Consider the following 20,094-nt stretch of genomic DNA (forward strand, 5'->3'; position numbering starts at 1 on the left):
GGAGATGGAAAAAACCTACGTGTCCAGCATCAGATGAATGGATAAAGAAGATGTGGCACATATATACAATGGAATATTACTCAGCCATAAAAAGAAACGAAACTGAGCTATTTGTAATGAGGTGGATAGACCTAGAGTCTGTCATACAGAGTGAAGTAAGTCAGAAAGAGAAAGACAAATACCGTATGCTAACACATATATATGGAATTTAAGGAAAAAAAATGTCATGAAGAACCTAGGGGTAAGACAGGAATAAAGACACAGACCTACTAGAGAATGGACTTGAGGATATGGGGAGGGGGAAGGGTAAGTTGTGACAAAGCGAGAGAGAGGCATGGACATATATACACTACCAAACGTAAGGTGGATAGCTAGTGGGAAGCAGCCGCATAGCACAGGGAGATCAGCTTGGTGCTTTGTGACCGCCTGGAGGGGTGGGATAGGGAGGGTGGGAGGGAGGGAGACACAAGAGGGAAGAGATATGGGAACATATGTATAATTTGTTATAAAGCAGAAACTAACACACCATTGTAAAGCAATTATACTCCAATAAAGATGTAAAAAAAAAAAAAAACCTTGAATTTGTAGAGGTTCCTCGAAGTGGCAAGGGACCTGTCTGACAGGGCAGAGCAGTGGCGGGCCAGGGAACAAGGTGGATCCTGTCTTAGTGGCTGAGGGAGGGGTGGGATGAAGTTGAGAGTACCAGAGAGAATTCTTCAGGTGAAGTCTGAGCCCCCCGCCATCACAGGAAAGCAAATCAGGGGCAGAGGGAGGGCTGACTGAGAGGAAGCAGAGGGGTCAGGCCACCGCAGGTCTCCATGGGATCAGAGGAAGGCGGGGAGGCACTGCCTCTCCCATCCCCCTGCGATCTGCACCACACGGCTGCCTGTCAGACACTCCGAGAAGTCAGGCAGGCCAGGAAGCAGTCAAAAAATGAGCCTGCACATGACGTCCAGGCAACACGAGGAAACGTCAGCACGGGCACCGATGCCGCGCCATCCCGGGACACGTGCTGGAACAGATAAACGGACCTCGGGAACAACCGGTGTTGACTCTTAAGAAATGCAGCCACAATACGCAGGGCTCAGGGTTGATCCCGAAACCCACCAGTCACGACAGACATCATTTCCAGTCACAAGAAAGACATCCGTTTGCAAGTCTGCTGCTCGTGGGATCAGGCTCCCGGGTCCCACATGGGTGTTCCAGTCACAGCCATGGCTGTGAAGGCAGGAAGCAAGCTCACTTATTGTTGTGAGTAACAGCGTAGGCCCTGCACATCTGAACATCTTGGGTTCTAATTCCAACTGTGCTGTTTACTAGCTGTGTGACCTCAGATAATTCACCTAACTTCTCTGAGCCTCAGTTCCTTCATCTGTAAAACAAGAATACCACCACCTACCACTAGGGTCGGTTGGAGGAATTGACTGACACGGTACGTGGAAGACAAACAGCACACAGTAAGCACTAGACGAACGTCTGAGGTTACAGCATTAGGACTGTATTAGGATTACAGCTGATCCTTGAACAACACGGATTGGAACTGCTCAGGTCCACCCTTACGTGGATTTTTTTCCCCAACTGTAAATACTACAGTACTAGGGGACCCGTGGTTTGCGGAATGCAGATACGGAAGAACAGCGGTGACTGTTATACTCACCGATTTTCGACTGCGCAGAGGGTTCGACTGCCCCAAGCCCCGCGCTGTTCAAGGGTCAACTGTTTATAGTTTTCCAATACCAAATGCGTTGTGGTGGCTGCCACATCTGGCAGGAGTCCAGGCTCTAGTAAGTGAAATGGGAACAAGTGGTGGCCCTGGGCTCTCCTGGAAGCAGGGCTGCCATGTGCACATGCTGAGTCAGCACGCTGAGCAGAGGAGGACCAGCTCCGAGGGCGCAACCTCACCAGTGTGCTGCAATGGGCAGTGATGCAGCACGTCGCAGCCTGGAATCCCAAGCCTCCCCTTGCTTTTCTTCCAAAAAAGCTTTCCCTGCAGCTAAGAGCGCCGAAGGCGTGCGGCTTACTGGGCCGCGGCAGGGCTGGCCTCCCATGGGAGTGAGGCTCACCACGTCTGGGCTGGCTATTTTTGATCCCACCACGAGGAACAGCAAATATGGTAAAAGAATGAGCAAGATGAGAGGACAAATAACTCGGAAGGAGCCAGGAGACCCGAATTCTAGTCACCGCACCATCGTAACTCACCGTGCCCTAGCCTGGCCTGCCACTTCCTTCTCTGGGCATCGGTCTCCTTCAGAGGAGAATGTCTTAGTGGTGGGTTAGAATTTCTTTATGGCAATGGCTCTTAACCGGTGAGCACCAGAATCATCTGGAGAGCTTTAGTTAAGGACAGATGCCCAGGTTGCCCCTGATTCTTCTGCAATTGGGCCTGGCTATAAGGATTTTGAAAAGCCTCCCAGGGAATGGGGAAGGGCAGGGATTGGGGGCAGGGAGGGAGCAGGTCCACCTGCTTCAGGAGCTCCTACAAGGCTGGCCTCTGGTGGATTCCTCTTCCTCCCACTCACTCTCAGGAAAACAGCCATGACTCTGGGTTTTGGCAGGTGCTTTTTACTGATGAGCACAGAACAAGTGCCCACGAGGCAGGAAGAGCCCAGGTTCTCATATACTTAACAAGTCAGTTCTCTGACGCAGTAGCAAAAGAGCAAACGCGCCTGGCCTAGAGGAAACACCACACCTTCCCTAGACTTTCACCTTTCCTCTTTACACCAATGGGGAACTAAACAGGCTGGCAAGAAGGCAGGTCGTCCCCTTCCTCCCCAGTGGTCTTCCCTGGGTGGTCTCGGAACTGTGACAATGAAAAGAACAATAGTGCTGGTGGTCACATCTATTGAGTGGTAACCACGCACCAGGCATCTGCCTGGGCACCCCTCATGCTTCATCTCATGTAATCCTCACAACATCCTCTATGAGGGAAGAGGCATTGTTACCACTGCCTCACAGATGAAGGACTCAGGCCTGAAGAAGTTTAGTAAATTACCAAGGTCACAGAGCTTGTAAGTGGGGAGGCCAGTGCTCAAACCCAAGTCCCTCCCTCCAAGGACCAAGCTTTTAACACCTACACTTTGTGCTAAGAGAAAGGCAATTCATAGCTTTGTAATCCACTGGCAGCTCAGGGATGTGATGGTGGCTCAGAGTGTGGGCAATGCCCAGGAGCTGCCAGCAATCCAGTACTGAGGAGTCAATACCGGATGATCCACGGAACACACAGAGGCAAAGGCCCACGACAGCCACTTAAAGGGTGAAAATCCTTCCCCGGGAGTAAGGAAAGCCTCGGGGCTTAAAAACACCCTCACCCACCCATCACCTTTTTCTCCTGCTTCCTCCCTGCCACGCTTCAGAGGGAATTTTGAGTCAAGCACAAAAATTAAAGAAATGAGTGTGATGGCAAAGCCTGGACGGCAGGAGACTCACTCTGACTCACTCTCAGTAGCACCATTTCCACAACCTGCTTCAGCATCGGGCTCAGGCCCACTCTGTACGGGTGACAGGGCTGCTTCCCCTGTTCACGGTCAAGCACAGACCTGAAAGCCAGGCCACACTGGCCTGGGACCCCACTGTTCTGAAAGGGTCCTTTCTGGGGAGTGATCAGCTCATGGGGTGCCCTCTGGCCTCCATTAAGAAGAGATTCCACTAACGCATCTCACAGAGAAGGTATCAGCAAGTACGGGGAAGGGTGCGCTAATACAAGAAGAACTACTTAGAGAAGGAAACTCTTTGACCTTCAAACTGTTGAGGGTTGTGTGAAAAGTGGTTCAAAATACATTTCCAATATATACTTAAATCAATGACCCAGGAGTGGTCAAAAGTCATGAACTGAACAGTTAATGACTGTGCATCTTACTGTAAGCAAAATTTTATCTTAAATTACTAATAAAAAGAAAGAAACAAGAATGGCCCAAGAGAGCGGCTGATGGCCATCCCACACAAGGAAAGTAATTCTATGAAGACTTGCACTGTCAAGTCAAGCAAATTTCTGCCTTTCGCTTCCCTTATACTCCAGAACCACACCAAAGGCCCCGCTAGAGGAGGGGTCCTCAGGGCCAAGCTGATCTCAGACTCGGCTCCTGTCAGCCCCTCCCGTCACGTCCCGTCTCTGGAAGTCCACAATGAGCTGAGCTGAGTAGAGTGACTGGGACTCCGCCAGCCCCAGGGCCGCCCACAGCACAGATTCAAGTCAGACATCCCACTGCTTAAAGACACAGCTGGTTAACAGCGGATAGCACCTTCTCAATAAGAGAACCGGACCTCCCTGAGTACTGCAGTGATGGAGAAGAGCTGGTTTCAACTGTGTCTGTCTCGAGACTCTCAGAGTCAAATGCGTGCTGACACCCCTAGACAGGGAACCACGCCCGGAGCCAAGGTGGGCCGCCAACCCAGATTACTGACCAGGCCCGCTGGGTGGCCGAGGGAGGGACCCCTCAGGCAGTTAGGTTCCCAATGTTTTAAAGGCCTAATAAAAAACTGGTAATGTGACCATGATGAGGCTGGTTCTCAGCCTGAGGACATGAGGGGCCCCTTTGCTTTTGGCTGTAGATTATATGAACTCAGGGCGGTATCACTGGCTAAATGATTACTTCAAAATGTTGATTAGAAGCTGTGATTAGGTTCACGACACTGAAGGAATTTTGTGTGATCTGCGGAGGGCAAGTAATGAGAAGGTTTTGGTGTTTAAAGAAATTAAAAATCACTGGGCTTCCCTGGTGGCGCAGTTCTTAAGAATCCGCCTGCCAATGCAGGGGACATGGGTTCAAGCCCTGGTCCAGGAAGATCCCACATGCCGCAGAGCAACTAAGCCCGCAAGCCACAACTACTGAGCCCACGTGCCACAACTACTGAAGCCCACGCGCCTAGAGCCCATGCTCTGCAACAAGAGAAGACACCGCGGTGAGAAGCCTGCGCACTGCAACGAAGAGTAGCCCCCGCTCAGCAATGAAGACCCAACGCAGCCAAAAATAAACAAATAAATAAAATTTTTTTAAAAATTAAAAATCACTGTATTAAGCCAGTCTCATAAAATACACTTGTTTCTCTCATTCGCTCTTCATGACAGTCTACTTAGCTATGGTTTTCACCCTTCCCAGGGTCACAGACTTGTTTGAAACTTTGCTGAAGGCCATGCACCCCCGACCCGCGCCTGAAGTGCCTGGTGGCACACGCCAGGGTAAGGCACTCCCGGATGCCACGGGAAGAACATCAGAGTCAGAGGGTCGCCACGCACTTCAGTGAAGTGGCCCTGAGCACAGGACAGAACCCTTCTGAGAGCTCGGCATATGCCCCCTCACCTCGTGCCTTAAGAGAGGGAGGAGGTTTCATGAGTACTTCTATCACACTGCCGGAGAGAAAGTGGTCTGCCTAACACTCCACCCTTCTGGAGCCGAGGACTGTCACAGTGCTCCTGTGGTATGCGTCAGACTGCTGGCACAGAGGTGGATTTACAAGTACATGCTCTAGCTACCCACGGACAAAAGGAAGCATGAACATCTTCTGAGGGACCGGACAAAGGGAATCTCATTTCTTCTGCCTCTTCTCTCCTATCATCAGGAAACAGCGCTCCAGAGCCAGGAGCCCAACAGACTACACTCCACAGCGGGGCAGACACTAGCAGACGGCAGGCAGTTCTGGAGGAAATCAGCCTTGCCCAGGCCGCACCCCGTCCTAGAGCACCGCCCTCAACCCTCACCTCCAGCCCCAGCCCCATGCCGAGGAGATGGGATCATGCCAGATGTGCAGCCGGGAGGCTCCCCCTTCTCCTGCCCTCCTTCTTCCCCTCCAGGCTTTTGACCCTGAGTCTCCAAGTTTAACCTAATCACAGTCCTCAGTGCCTAGAGCATCAGTGCATCTGGGGCTACCTTAGTTTCCACTTGGACAAACCTGGAATTATAACCAGGAACTGAGGAAGAGGTGCTTATTCACATGGGCCAGGCGGAAGGGTACAACCCAAAGCCCTGCTGGTAAACAGAGGAGATCCATGCGAAAAGCCATCTTGCTAGTTAAAGAAAAGTACCAATTCCCATGAGAGTAAACAGGTCAGGTAAAACACCAGAGCAGATGAAGATGCAAAAGCTATTGTTCCAATCAAACAACAAAGAACACAGTTCTGGATACAAAAGTTGGAGTTTGGCAAATACTTAAAAGCAGTGATTTCTTACATCTATGTGAGCTTAATAGTTCTCAAAGTGCTCAGTATAGAATGAAGTCAGTCAACAGCACTACACTGTAGGTACGGTTTTTAAAATGGTATCTCTTAAATGTCTACAACAGTACAACAGCCAGGAGCCGGCAAACTGTTTCTATACAGGCCTGGAGAGTAGGCGTCTGGCCTTGCGGGCCGGGGATCTCTGCCACCTCAGCGCAAAAGCAGCCACAAACCACAGGCATACACACCGCACAGCTGTGTTCCAATAAGGCTTTATCTATAAAAACAGACAGGGGTATTTCTCTTCCTTTCTCATCAGTGGGTTTTTCATTAGGCCTGTTTATATGAATACATCCAAATGAAACATTTTCCCCCCCATGAGTTGCCCAGAATGAAGAGACATCTTAAATAGTCATAGAATTTGGCCAAGTAAGTCTGAAACGGGCTCAGTAGGCACAGGAGAAGAGAAACAGGCAGGCTTTTCACTCCCCTTCATGGTCATCCTGACCACCAGACTCAAGAAGCCTTGTCCCTAACACACGTTTCTCAAACTTTCAGTGTCAGGACCCCTTCACACTTTTTTTTTTTTTTTTTTTTGCGGTACGCGGGCCTCTCACTGTTGTGGCCTCTCCCGTTGCGGAGCACAGGCTCCGGATGCGCAGGCTCAGCGGCCATGGCTCATGGGCCCAGCCACTCCACGGCATGTGGGATCCTCCCAGACCGGGGCACGAACCCGCGTCCCCTGCATCGGCAGGCGGACTCTCAACCACTGCGCCACCAGGGAAGCCCAGGACCCCTTCACACTTTTAAAACATTACTGAGGACCACAAAGAGCTTGTGTTGATGTGGGTAGAGTCTACCAATACTTACCATGTTAGAAATTGAAACAAATTTCAAAAACATTTAATAATTCATTTAAAAGTAACAAAAATAAATAATCCATTACATGTTAATATAAACAATGTTTTCCTTATTAAAAAATAACTTTCAAAAAAATTTCATGAGAAGAGTGAAACTGTTTTCCATTTTTGTAAATTCCTGTAACGTCTGGCTTAATAGAACACAACTGGATTCTTGTATCTGCTTCTGCCTTCAAATCTGGAGTGAGGGAGTGTTTTGGTTGAAGTCTATAAAGAAAATAGGGCCTAATCAGACGTCGGCCTTCTCAGAGAACTGTGAACAGTCGTCTTTGATTCTGCATTAAAGCTTGACAAATGGTAGCTTCTTAAAGATAGGTGAGGTAGGGAATCTGAAACTGTAGCAATGAACTTTCTTTTCTTTTTTAGATTACTGGGTTTTTTTAATTTAAAAAAATTTGTTTTTTAATTTTTGGCTGTGTTGGGTCTTCGTTGCTGCACACGGGCTTTCTCTAGCTGTGGTGAGCAGGGTCGTGGGCTTCTCATTGCGGTGGCCTCTCCTGCTGTGGAGCATGGGCTCTAGGTGCACAGGCTTCAGCAGCTGCAGCACACGGGCTCAGTAGTTGCGGCACGTGGGCTCAGTAGTTGTGGCACGTGGGCTTCAGCAGTTGTGGCTTGCCGGCTCCAGAGCGCAGGCTTGGTAGTTGTTGCACACGGGCTTAGTTGCTCCGTGGCACGTGGGATCTTCGTGGACCAGGGATCGGACCCATGTCCCCTGCATTGGCAGGCAGATTCTTAACCACTCCACCACCAGGTAAGTCCCTGTAGCAATGAACTTTCGCACTCTGTCACAGTAAAATCCACTGGTCCATCTTAGACTCTGAATGGATCTTTTATTCACGCATGACTGCGTAACATGCAGTGATCAGGTAGAAAATATTGTTTCACTGAGTTAAGCAGATCTCTGAAATACTGAAACTTGTATCATAAAATATTTTTAAAGTCACATTTGTTTAATATCACCCCTGCTCACACCAGATGTCTGTTAAGAACTGGGAAGCCGTCAAGCTTACAGTGGTAGATTATAAGTTTTCCTAAATTAAAAGCTGTGCTTTCAAGTGAAAATTAGATCACTGACAGCAAATATTTTAAATTGTTTTCATGAAGTGACACATTCACTTCGTTCATTTTCAGGAAAATGTTTGTCAAAAGCCCAGGTCTGAGTAAACACAGTTGGACTGTCATCATTCTTTCAAATAAAAACAGTGTCCCGAGAGAAAGCAGCTAGTTTGGCTCACAACTCAAACAACTGCACACACGCTTTTCCTCAAGATGACCACCACAGCCCGGGACAATGCACAAGTGCTTCCTGGGTATGTCCCATTCCACACAGGATGGTAAAGACAAATATCCAAGGGTCCAGACTGAATAACATTAGTACTTTCTCCTAACTCATCAAGGCATTCTTAAGTGAAGTGAGCCTTTTTCACCCCCAGGAAGTAGATGGTAATGAAGGATGCAGCGGCCACTAACAGTTCGGTGCCACCGTCCTGAATCATGCCAAGGCGCCAGCTGTTTTACCCACCTCTGCTTCTGCACCATCAGTGCAAACATCAACAGCAAAGAAGGCTGCGAAAGTCTTATTATGAAAAAAGTTCTGATCCTGAGGACCCTCCTGAGCACGGCTGCCCTCTCAAGGCCACAGCTACTTTCAGAACACAGCGGCAGCTGGGAATGAAGCCTTTCCTCCATACCCTCTTCAACCAGCCAATCACCATTTGTTTAAGTGCTTTTGACGCTCACGTGAAAGCTAAAATTTCGAAGAAGGCTTCCGCTGAAATTTCCTCAGAAACAAAAGGGGAAAAAAGAAGATGCTCAGAAGCAGAGACTGTTAATTAGGTGTATGGTGTGTCTCCCCAATCCAGTCCTCTGAGGTAATGACACTGGAGGAAGAGAAGGGAACAAGGGTGCAGGCTCAAAGGCAGAAACAGCCAGTGACTCCTGGAAGGCAAAACACAGCGCAGCAGAGCTGGGCGTGCCTGTGAAGACTCAACGAAGCCTCCTCTCAGAGGATGTGGCACGGCAGTGACACTAAATGACAGAGCACCTGAGAGAAGCCACCACGTGTGACAGGAGAGACAAAGACACGACTTAAGGACAGTGGGCAGCTTCGCCCTTAATGTTTTCCTTCATACTTTCTCAGCTTCTGTCGAAAGGAATCTAGACACAAAGAAGTAAACAAATCCACACCCACATTCTTTGAAAGCTACCTGCCCCCAGATAGCTGGAACACACCTCCCACTCATCACCTATGAAATTATCCGCTCCTATAAAAACTGACAACCCCGTACCCTGGTGCCACTCTCGCCTTCTGAGATGGCCCACACTCTGTGGAGTGTGTTTCTCTCTAAATAAATCCACTTCTTACCTATCAAAAAAGAAAAAAGAAAAAAAGAAAAGAAAAGAAAGCAATATGAATCCCAAGTGCAGGGAGAACAACTACAAACAGCCTTTCCCCCACCTGCAATCAGTCAGCCTAGACTGCACTTAAACTGACATTCTTAAGCCCAAGTCGCGGTCAAGGTCATGTAATGAGTCAGTGGAATCATGAGACTAAGAAGAAGAACCAAACTGTCAGGCTCCATCCGGCCAAAAGCTTCCAAATCCCGCAGGAGACTTTACTGCCCACGGCCTCTGCTCTGTCAGCTGCCTCCAGGATCTAGATCTCAGGCCGGGCGAACTGAGGAGCAGAGAGGGTCACCCGCAACATTCCAGGACCAGCAGGCGGTGGGCAGTGCGCTCACTCAAGCTCTCCCGTGCCGCCTCACCTCTGTCCTGGGGTAGCCGAGCAGGTGCCCGAGGATGGTGTGCCAGCACAGCGTGCTGCCCCTGAGTTCTCCGCAGGGGAGACTTCAAACGTGGGGACGTGGCTGCCCTGTTTCTGGAAGGGTCACAAGCATAACCACTCTTCCAAGTTCAGAGTGAAATATGCGTTTGTGGATTGGCTCCAAAGCACCCCACAGCCTAAACCAGTTCAGTGAAAGAGGACGAATCGAGAAGACACCCTATTCTAATCAACTCTGTCCCTCTTTCAGAGGCTTGTGATATCTGCTGACGAGACATGGGTGCTTTCTTAATGGTATGTCCCCGAGAACGGTGGAACGAAAGTCCTGGTGTGCCTGCAGGACTTCCGGTTTTCATATTCGCTCTCTGCTGAAGAGGTCCCATGCTGTCACCTGGTGGAAAAAACAAGAAACTGCCTTGTATGCCCCAGGGGATGACAAAAGCGTTCCTGTTCCATAAAGTTTCTCTTTACTACAGATGCTGGGGGACAACTGTGACCCCCCCATCTTGGGCTTCACTTGCTGTGCTGTCCACCGCAGGCAGGACACTTTACTAAACAACAATCAATGTCTCATGGAATAAATGGTCACAGAGACAGTTAATTATCAGTCACCCCCAAGCCCTCTAAAAGCAAAGTGGAGAAGGCAGAGAGGTCTCAGAGGATCAGAACAATGGAGAAGAGGAGAAGGGAGTGGTGAGGAAGGTAATAGAGGAATTCACAAAGGGGTAAGGATGAAGCCAAGAAGAAAAGTACAGATAGGACTTCTCTGGCAGTCCAGTGGTTAAGAATCCACCTTCCAATGCAGCGTACGCGGGTTCGACCCCTGGTCAGGGAACTAAGATCTCATATGCTGCAGGGCAACTAAGCCCTCACACCGCAACTACTGAGCCCGCACGACACAACTAGAGAGCCCATGTGCCGCAACTACCGTGGGACAACTAAGCCTGCACACCACTACTACTGAGCCTGCGTGCTCTGGAGCCCACGCACCACAGCTAGAGAGAAACCCATGCGCCGCAACAAAGACCTGACGCGGCCAAATAAACTAATAAATAAAAAAAAGAAAAGTACAGATAAAACTTATCAACTGGAAAACGTTACCCTTGGGATTTTTGAACATTTTCAGTCAAACAGTCAGTAAAATGAACCCAGAACTACTGAAGTGTAAAAAGATGAAAAAGTTAAAATGTCTCATTTCAATATATTAAAATAAGAGAAAGACCTATTCATTAAGTTACAGAAATAATAAAACCAACTTTTTATATAACATGCATAGAAGAAGGAAAAAAAAAAAGGCAAGAACATGCCCAAACGATAAGTTCCCAGAAGGTGGGTTTTTACTTTGTTTGTGGCAGCGTGCTTTATCAAGATTCGAATTCATGGTTTATTTTTTGCAGCTTTCCTTTACCCCACACTCCAAGAAGGCAGAACGGCTCTCTGAGATCCGTGACTCAGAAAGCCAGGCTAAAAGCAAAAGATTTCTGCAGACCACGTTCCAGCTTAAACTCACTGAAAAGAATCTATCCCAGGAGTTCCCTGGTGGCACAGTGGTTAAGAATCCGCCTGCCAATGCAGGGGACATGGGTTCGAGCCCTGGTCCGGGAAGATCCCATATGCCGCGAAGAAACTAAGCTCGTGCACCACAACTACTGAACCTGTGCTCTAGGGCCCATGAGCCACAACTACTGAAGGCGCAGCGCCTAGAGCCTGTGCTCCGCAATAAGAGAAGCCACAGCAATAGAGCCCGCACACCGCAACGAAGAGTAGCCCCGGCTCGCCGCAACTAGAGAAAGCCTGCGTGCAGCGATGAAGACCCAACGCAGCCAAAAATAAATAATAAATAAATTTTAAAAGAAAGTAAAAAAGAATCTATCCCAGAGGGCATTCCAGAGGGAGAAGGGAATCCAGGGCCTTAGAAGGAAGAGAGAGAGAGAGAAAAAAAAAGCTATTTCCTGGGACTAGAAAGAGAGTTGGCACATTCTGCAAGTGGGGCCTTATGGCCACCTGGGAAGCTGAGGGCACCTTGGGAGCCTGGAATCTGAGTACCAGGGCTCCCAGCCTGGCATGACCCTCACACACCAGGCTTCTCACAGCAAGAGCACTTCACGGACCCAGACAGCAGGAATCCCGACAGCAACTACTGTGGACCCCAAACTGGAGATACCCCAGCGAGTACTGTGCTCTCAATAAGAACGCTGGGATCGTGCCTGACACTGGTATGAAGCCTTGAAGTCAGGTTAATTCAATTTAAAGAAAATCATGTGATATTAACTGTACAGCAAATGTGAAGGAAGCTTTGTGCCCACTATCCATTTTCCAAAATTTCCAAAATGAACCTACATTACTTTTACAATCAGAAAACAGGTCAGCAACAAAATTTTATTTAACAAGAACAAATGAATAATCTGGCTTAAAGAACATTACTACCAGCACTGGGTGTGGGATTTCATGGATCCAGAGGCAGACGGGACCTTTGAGAGAGCGTGCCTCCTCAACCAGCTGTGGCCTGAAATCCCCACGTGGCCCACGGCAGCCTGTCGTCATGGACATTATTCAAATAAGCCCAGAAATGCAAAACATTTTCTCTGTGGTTTCTTTTCAGACTCAGGAGGCATGGTTCGAAAATCAAGAAGATGCAAAAGGGTTATAATGGCACAACCATTTAAAAATCAGAGAGTTTCAGAGGTTCTTTCTGGCATGAGTCTCTTTTTGAATTAATACTGACACAACTATTTTGAAAGCGTGTTAAATCAGCAGGAAGGGATGCTTTACACATAGCCATTCCCAATCCATAACAGCCCCTGTTCTCACAGTGAAGTGTTATCTGGTCCTTCCAAGACAACATTTTCTCCTCCTGACTCAGTTCTGAGAAGGTGAAGATGACACTCGCGAGTGGTGATAAGCAGTCACCTCCAGGCCTTACACAACTGCTCTCAGTAATGCTCCCCACCTGCCTCACCGGCAAACAACCCGGGGCTACTCTTACAAAGCCCCTAGGGCTCTCCCTTGAGCACCGGCCTTCCTGCTCCACCCTCAGCAGTGCCCAGGCATGTGGCTTTAGGGAACGCTGTCCAGCACCAAAAGGAACTTGCCTTTTCCATCTGTTGCTGATGCTTCTTGTAAATGTCTGATTGACCTAAAAATAAACATTTGGAGAACAAAAAAGTTAGCTAACAAATTTGCATTCCTCTATTTTCAGCACTAGTAACTTGAGGCCTTGAATTTCTCGATTATAAACTTCAAAGGCTGGACTAGATGATTTTAGAGCACTCTCCCTAGACAACATGACTGTTGATAAGCAACCCTTCAGCACGTATGGTGCCCAAGCCTGAGGGTTAAAGATGCCCTCTGCTGGCTCAAAAAAGCCTGGCAGAGACCTGGGTGTGAGGGGAAAGATCAAAACACAGTAACACTCCTCATCTTCTACCTAATCTCTCAGTCCCACAGCCACGCCCCCGCCGCAACACAGCTAGGACAACGGAGCCTCAGCGAGTTCACCTGCTACCTGGAGAGAATGGACCCCATAAGAAGGTCACAGGCCGACTTCTGAAGTCTAGGTCTAGGAGCTGCGAGCACAAGGCTTCATGCAAACTCGATACTTCATCGGCCTGAGATTTCTAACTTTGCTGAAAAAATGCCAACCTCCAGGGAATCTTTTCTGGCTGTGAGGTGCTGGTAACCAATTACCAGTCAGACAGGGGAACGTGAACGTTCTTAAAGAAGCTGTAGACCAGCGTTCTAGGCAGAGTTCACAGGCACCGAGGGAAGGACTGTGTGGGAGGAAGGGCACAGCACAAGCAGACATGGCACAGGGGGAGGAGGGTTGGGATCTCACAGACCCAGGCTGCAGTCCTGGCACAGCTGCCCACTCTCTACTCAACTGTAAGTAAGTCATTTCTCCTAAAACCTCTGCAGTTTGCCCACCTGTGAGAACTGAATGGCGCAACATGTGAAATTAAGTGGCACAAAGCTGACACTGAACCAAAGCTGGCTGAATCTGAATGTTTAAAAAAAACTTTGATACTGTTTCTTAAATTACCTCTCTAGTACTTGACTTTTTCACTTTACAGCAATTTTCAGAGTGGTTACCTTGAAGAATCTTGCCATCTGGCATCTGCTCCTTAGTGCTGTAATTAACAAAGGGCAGGAGATGGCCGCTTGTAGCTCCAGAGTGTATCTGGGGCTTCCCCAATCCCCTAGGTCCTTCCTATGTTACTGTGCAAATGTGGCCGTGGGGACTGAGGCTCTATTCCCTAATAAGATGCTCTTTCTGCCTGAAGACAATGCTGGCCATCCTGTTACAGAAGCCTGGGCAGGATGCGGGGAGGTTGTGGAGATTAAGAAACTCACTCGTGCTCTCTCTCCTATGCTGGCAGCTGTCTGCTCCATCTACTGAACTGCTGCATGTACACATGCGATGCATGACAGAGATAGGGTTAAGAGTGAATCTAAATAACTGGCCCGAATGAGGATTACACTCCACTGGCACCATGTTCTAAATAATCAGAATAACTGAATGACCTGATCGACCCCAGGAGTCTAAAAATATTAATTCACTGCATGGGGCACTGCAGAGTGGAACACCTCACTTCTAATAAAAGGCAGGTAAATCTGTATTTTTAAACTTTATTCTAAAAGAACTGATTGCTTTCAAGTGGCCACAGAACGAGGTCATTATGAAGGCGAGTGTCTGACTTTTGTTAGCCCTTCTTCCTCTCAGTGCTTCCTATTGAAGCAAGAATTTCCTTCACTTTGATGAGATCTCAGGAGGACATTCTTTCTCATCAACCACTGACTTGGCACTAACGTGTCTTCACACACAACCAAAGCACGACACATACACGCATCTAAAGCCTGCCACTTCCAGGAGTGAAGCAAACCATCCTGAAGGTACCTGCAATGTTTATGAGCTGAGAACTATCTCTGGTTTTATGTTAGTAAACTTCCGCACTTTCTACCCAATCCGGCAAGATGAGGCTGTGTATGGGCTTTCTTCAACTCCCTTCCCTTTAAATTCATTCTGCTATTTTATGTTGCTACTAAGTTCTCATCTCAAGAATCTTCTCTAGTGTCTGAACTGCTAAAAGCCTGTGCCAGATGAGCGCTATCACAATCTAACCGGGAACCTGAAAGAGATACAAATTCCAAGGTCCTGCCCCTGGAGACTAATTCAGGTGAGTCTGGGGCCCAGGAAGTTGTCATTTTTAAACAGATGCCCCGTGTGATTCTGACCAGCTTGGGAACGGCGGGTTCAGCCATCGGGCTGGACAGACAAGCCCACGGTGCACACGCGGCCTCCCTCCCCGCAGGCACTCACCATACCACCGGGAAGAGGATGGCTCCACAGCACAGCAGGTCCACCAGAAACAGAGAATCCTTCCACAAGCCATACTCAGTCGTCCCCTCCTCGGTGGACTCTATGATGATATAGGCCACGTTTGCCAGGACCTGCAGGACACAGAAGTTGCTGAGGCCCCAAAGCATGGACAGATCTTTACAAGAGCAGCCCCGATGCGGGGGGGGGGGGGGGGGGCACCAGGACCTAGAGGCCCCAACCTAGGACCACAGCACGGTTTCCAGGTCCATGTGCTCTTGCAGAACACTGCTTCCCTCCAATCAAGAAGTAGTCTCCGTGCCTCCTCGAGCTTGCGACTGCTCTGGGTGGCCGTGACTGACACATGTCACTTCCAAGGCAGGTCACACAAAGGACACTGCCCCTGCCTGGCTCTCACACACCTTTGGAGCTCCGGTCTTATAAGAAGTCTGGCTACCCTGAAGCGGCCCTGCCGGAGAACCCAGGCAGAGAGAGAGAAGATGCCCGAGGAGTCCCCACAGTGGACACGGCTTGGTTCTCCACACTGAGGTGCGTCTGCGTCCACGGCCTGCTTCAATCTCCAAAGTGAAGGACGTGCCTTGTACATTCGGTCCTGTCATTAAGCTCTTAGCATGTTATGAAAAGTCCCTCAGCTGGCTAAACAGAGAGAGCAATATTTTACAAACTGTGACACTACTGAGCATAAGGGAGACATAATTTATGAGATATTCTTTCGAAGATTATCACTAGGTATGAAAGCAGAGATCAGAATCCCACCTCTGTACTCCACGCGAAATCCATGGTCCCAAATACTCTGCTTCACTACTCTAAAGGGAATTCTCCACACTTCTACAAAAATGTGAAACCTGTCGTGCAATGACTTGGGAAGGGTAGTTTCTCTTTCCATCTAGGACTTATCAGTTAAATCATTACTGAAGCCATAATTCACTTAATACAAATGCAAAAATTAGCTTGAAATTTCAGTCTCCCACCGACACCCAGCCTCTGGGTTCCTCCTGCAGCCCAGTCCATCCTAAACATCTGCATTTGTGGCTCTGTCCATGAAGACAAAGTGGGAAACTAACAGCTTAAATGCTTAATCCCATTTTGTCCTTAGTTCACACTCTTGACACCAGACACGAAATGTTCCCAGAGGTGCTGGTGTGAAACCAAGCGCCAATAATGTTCTCGAAACTCCATTTTTACATCATCACTCCCTACTCAGAAATGCACAGTGGCTCCCCGTGACCAAAAGGAAACAGTTTCAACTATTCAAGGCTGATGCTCAAGGACTTCCCAGACGAGTCCTTACATTTAAATACTCGTAACTTCCTTACATTTAGTTTTTTAAATGGCCTTCTTTCCTCCGAGTGACCTGCCACGTAACCTTGTGGGGAACAAAAGGGGGGAAGCTGGGAAGATGTGTCCCTTATATCACAGTTTAGGCTATGTGAGGAAGAGTCAAACTGGAGGGGAAGGCAGCGGCTCCTAGAGGGAAGGCGAGGCGGGGCAGGACGGCAGGGGAGGAGCACCCCGGCCCACCGCCTCCGAGCTCCGAGACCTTGGCAGGCTGGAGAACTCAGCCCGGCAGGAAAGTGGCCCCAGTGGCTCAACAGCCAAGACCTGCCCAGCGCCTCAGCACCTCCTGTACACCAGACAGTCGTGTCATGTTTGCCTCCGTCATGTGTCTTACCTTAAAACCTAGGCAAGGCTCATCTCCACCACAGAGCTCTTCCAGATCATTCGAACTGGGGTGAATACTCTCTCGTTGGAAACCTACAGCAAATGGTCTGTACCACTCACTTGGCACTAGTGTGTGCCCCTTATTATTGACCGTGAAGATGGTTTTGCCACAAGCATTGCCAAACCGCTAATCACCAGAGTGGAACAGGCCGACCTGGGTGCCCAGAAAGTTGTCCCTCTCCCACCCTCACCTGCCACACTTACACTGTGCTCCAAAATGATTGGCTGACGAGAACAACTTTATCAGATAGAAGCTCCCTGGTCAAGCAGAGCTGAGGAGCTGTGCATCTCTGCTAGGACCTCTCTGTTTATTATGCGTCCCTTATGTCCAGGTTCTATATCCAATAAGACTGTTATACATAAGACAAGGTTCCTCTCCTGAGGGGCTCACAATTTTATAAAGTTGGCCTCAGTCCGGGGCCCCAAACATATAAAGCATTTAATAAATGTTTGCCCCAATGTCTCATATTGTACCGTGTGGAAACTCACTGATGTCATTCAGTTTTAAAATAATTTGTTGGGAATTCCCTGGCGGTCCAGTGGTTAGGACTTTGCACTTTCACTGCCATGGGTGGGGAACTAAGATCCTGCAAGTCACGTGGCATGCCGGGGGGAAAAAAAATTTGTTGGTCGAGTCACCGTGTACCCAAGCTTCTCTGCTAACAGGACCATCTTGTTGCAAGGCAAACAGATTCCCTAATTTCTCAGCAGCTCCCTATTCACATGCTGGCTTAAAGACGGTAGATGGTGGAGCAACCCCCAGTGCAATGACCTGAGGTCCAGGTCTGTCAGAATTCAGAAAGAGAGGCCCAGTCTCCAACCCCAGAGGCAGAAGCGGGGGTTTCCGGAAGTGACTCCCTCTTCCCAGGCAGGCCTGGAGCTGAGCCCAGCTAAGTGTCAAGAGAGAACGAGGACAAGCAGGACTAGGGTTCCTTTACCTGAAGCGGGATGACAATCATGAAGATCTTTTTGTCTTTATCAGAAAGGATGTGCTTAATGAAAGCCCAGCCGGTGCCAATGAGTGCGATGGTGATGAACAGCAGGGCCCCTTTCAAGCTGCAAGGGAAAAAAATGAACAGACACCAATGGGTCTCTTTAGCATCTCACTCTGGGAGTTGGAGTGTACAGCTCGTTCTACGATTTCACGCACTGCCGGCAAAAGACAGGTGGCCAGACTCAGGCAATTCACCGTAAGTGAGGAGCACTTTCAGGCACACGCTAGCTAGCTATGCGCCCCACTATCTGATCGGCAGGAGCACGTCGACAGCCCCGAGCTCTCAGGTCGGGACAGCCACTGCACGCCACACGCCTCAGGCCTGGCAGGAATCCGGCAGGCTGCCCTGCGAGGGCAGGGCCAGTCAACGTGGGGCAGGTCTCGTCCTACCACGGCTGCCCCATCTTGTCTGGCAAGCCACCTGGCAGGATGGGTGCTTCCTGGTCACTCTGCATACTTACAGGTGAGTGATGTAGTACACCACAGCCCACCCTTCGATCGGGAAGCCCTGGGAGGAGATATAGTGGTAGTCGATCTGCAATCAAACAAGTGCATTTCAGGAAGATCATCTACGACAAGCCTTACACACAGCAGAACAGGAAATGCCACCAGCGCCCTCATGACGGGGGACACCCGCTCCCAATCCGTAATACTGAGCTTGCTGATGCACAGTGAAGCCTGTAAGCGCACTACAAATGTCAGGAAACCTGCGTCCTGACAAGGAACTTGACGCAAGGGTTCCATGTCACTAACACCTAGTCTGGGTCCCTCTCTTTCTGGCCGCGCCACGCGGCATGTGGGATCTTAGTCCCCGACCAGAGATCGAACCTGCACCCCCAGCACTTGAAGCTCAGAGTCTTAAGCACTGGGCCACCAGGGAAGCCCCAGGGCCCCTCTCTTGAGGCAGGTGATTCACTCTGGCAAATGGATGCCTATTCTTTAATATCTCCAAGGGAGTTCCCTGGTGGTTAGGATTCCAGGTTTTCGCTGCCGTAGCCCAGGTAAAATAAAATAAAATAAAATGACGTATAAAACCACCAAAAAACAAATAAAAAAAAAGACCTCCAAATGCCACAGGTCTGTCCAATGCCCCAGTCAAGAGCTTTACCTTCCATAGCCTTGCTGCTTACATAATAAATCAGTCAGTAAAGTCAGTAAAAAAATCTACGTGGGTCACCTAGCTTCAACTATGTTGTCTTTGGGAAAAAATCTGTAAATTTAGAGCTACCTGAAATCACCAGTGCATTTTAACTAAAGTGACCAGTTTCAGTAGTGGCCCATATGCTTCCAGGCAGGACTCCCAAAGCTGACATCAGTTTCTTTATACATCTTTCATTCTCCCACACGTGGCTGTCTAGATATGAAAGTGACTTGAGAATCTTATCATTCGTTATCTACATGGTTCCAGAAAGAATCTTTTACCTTACACCCAAATGGGAAATTATCCAAATAATTGTCATTTCTTGAGATTGTAACTGGCTATATTATTACTTTTTCTGTGACAATATTTTTAAGTGCAGTAGGATCTTGTGCACATGTCTGGAGACTGTCACCCTCATGCATAACCCATGGATACCTCGTAGGCCTACAAATCAGGGAAGCTGTGATCTGACTCCCATGGGCAGGCTCATTGCAATCTGCATCAGTACTAAATATTCAAAGCTTAAGCTCAATTCTTATGCCTCAATCTTTAGAGCATCAGTTTTCTCTCAAATAAGTATCCTAACACTGAACTTCATATCAAACGGGAACCGGAGGGAATATTTGGAAAAATAAAGGAAGTCATGGAAACAATTCAGCAGGTGGCACACTAATCTCAAGAAATGACTGGGAAAAAAAACCCAAAAAAAACCACCAAGTGTTCTGAGAAAACTGAGTCTGAAGGTAACGTCTGAAGATCTCAAGTCTAGTATCAGGGAGATTGTGATGATTTATCTCCGTGACCAGTCCCTCCCAGACCAAAGGAGGCTTCATGACAAAGGTATTCTTTCATCTCTTATTTGATGTATCCTGTCTTCTACTTTATTTTTCCAGACAGTATAGGCATTGTACATCATTTCGTAAATGACCCCAAAATACTAATACGTACTGCGTGGAACACCAAGGAAAGAGACTTGGTGAAAGGAAGGGCGGCCATCAACCAGTGAATTTTAAATACATCATTCCTATGTAAAAACAGAGAGAAAAGAA

At 48.5% G+C, this 20,094-nt stretch overlaps 1 protein-coding gene across 1 annotated transcript in view; it reads right to left on the reverse strand.

The window, feature by feature from the left end:
* Positions 1 to 20,094, reverse strand: part of GPR107 (G protein-coupled receptor 107) — a 75,452-nt gene that overhangs the window by 22,863 nt on the left and 32,495 nt on the right. Inside the window, exons 10-14 of the mRNA XM_082656014.1 lie at positions 19,994 to 20,069; positions 18,366 to 18,439; positions 17,849 to 17,966; positions 15,171 to 15,301; positions 12,946 to 12,989 (exon numbers count right to left, since the gene is read on the reverse strand). Coding sequence (XP_082512140.1) covers positions 12,946 to 12,989; positions 15,171 to 15,301; positions 17,849 to 17,966; positions 18,366 to 18,439; positions 19,994 to 20,069 — 443 coding nt within the window. The remainder of the gene's footprint in view (positions 1 to 12,945; positions 12,990 to 15,170; positions 15,302 to 17,848; positions 17,967 to 18,365; positions 18,440 to 19,993; positions 20,070 to 20,094) is intronic.

The sequence above is a fragment of the Grampus griseus genome (assembly GCF_964374135.1).
Source record: "Grampus griseus genome assembly, chromosome: 6".
NCBI lineage: Eukaryota > Metazoa > Chordata > Mammalia > Artiodactyla > Delphinidae > Grampus > Grampus griseus.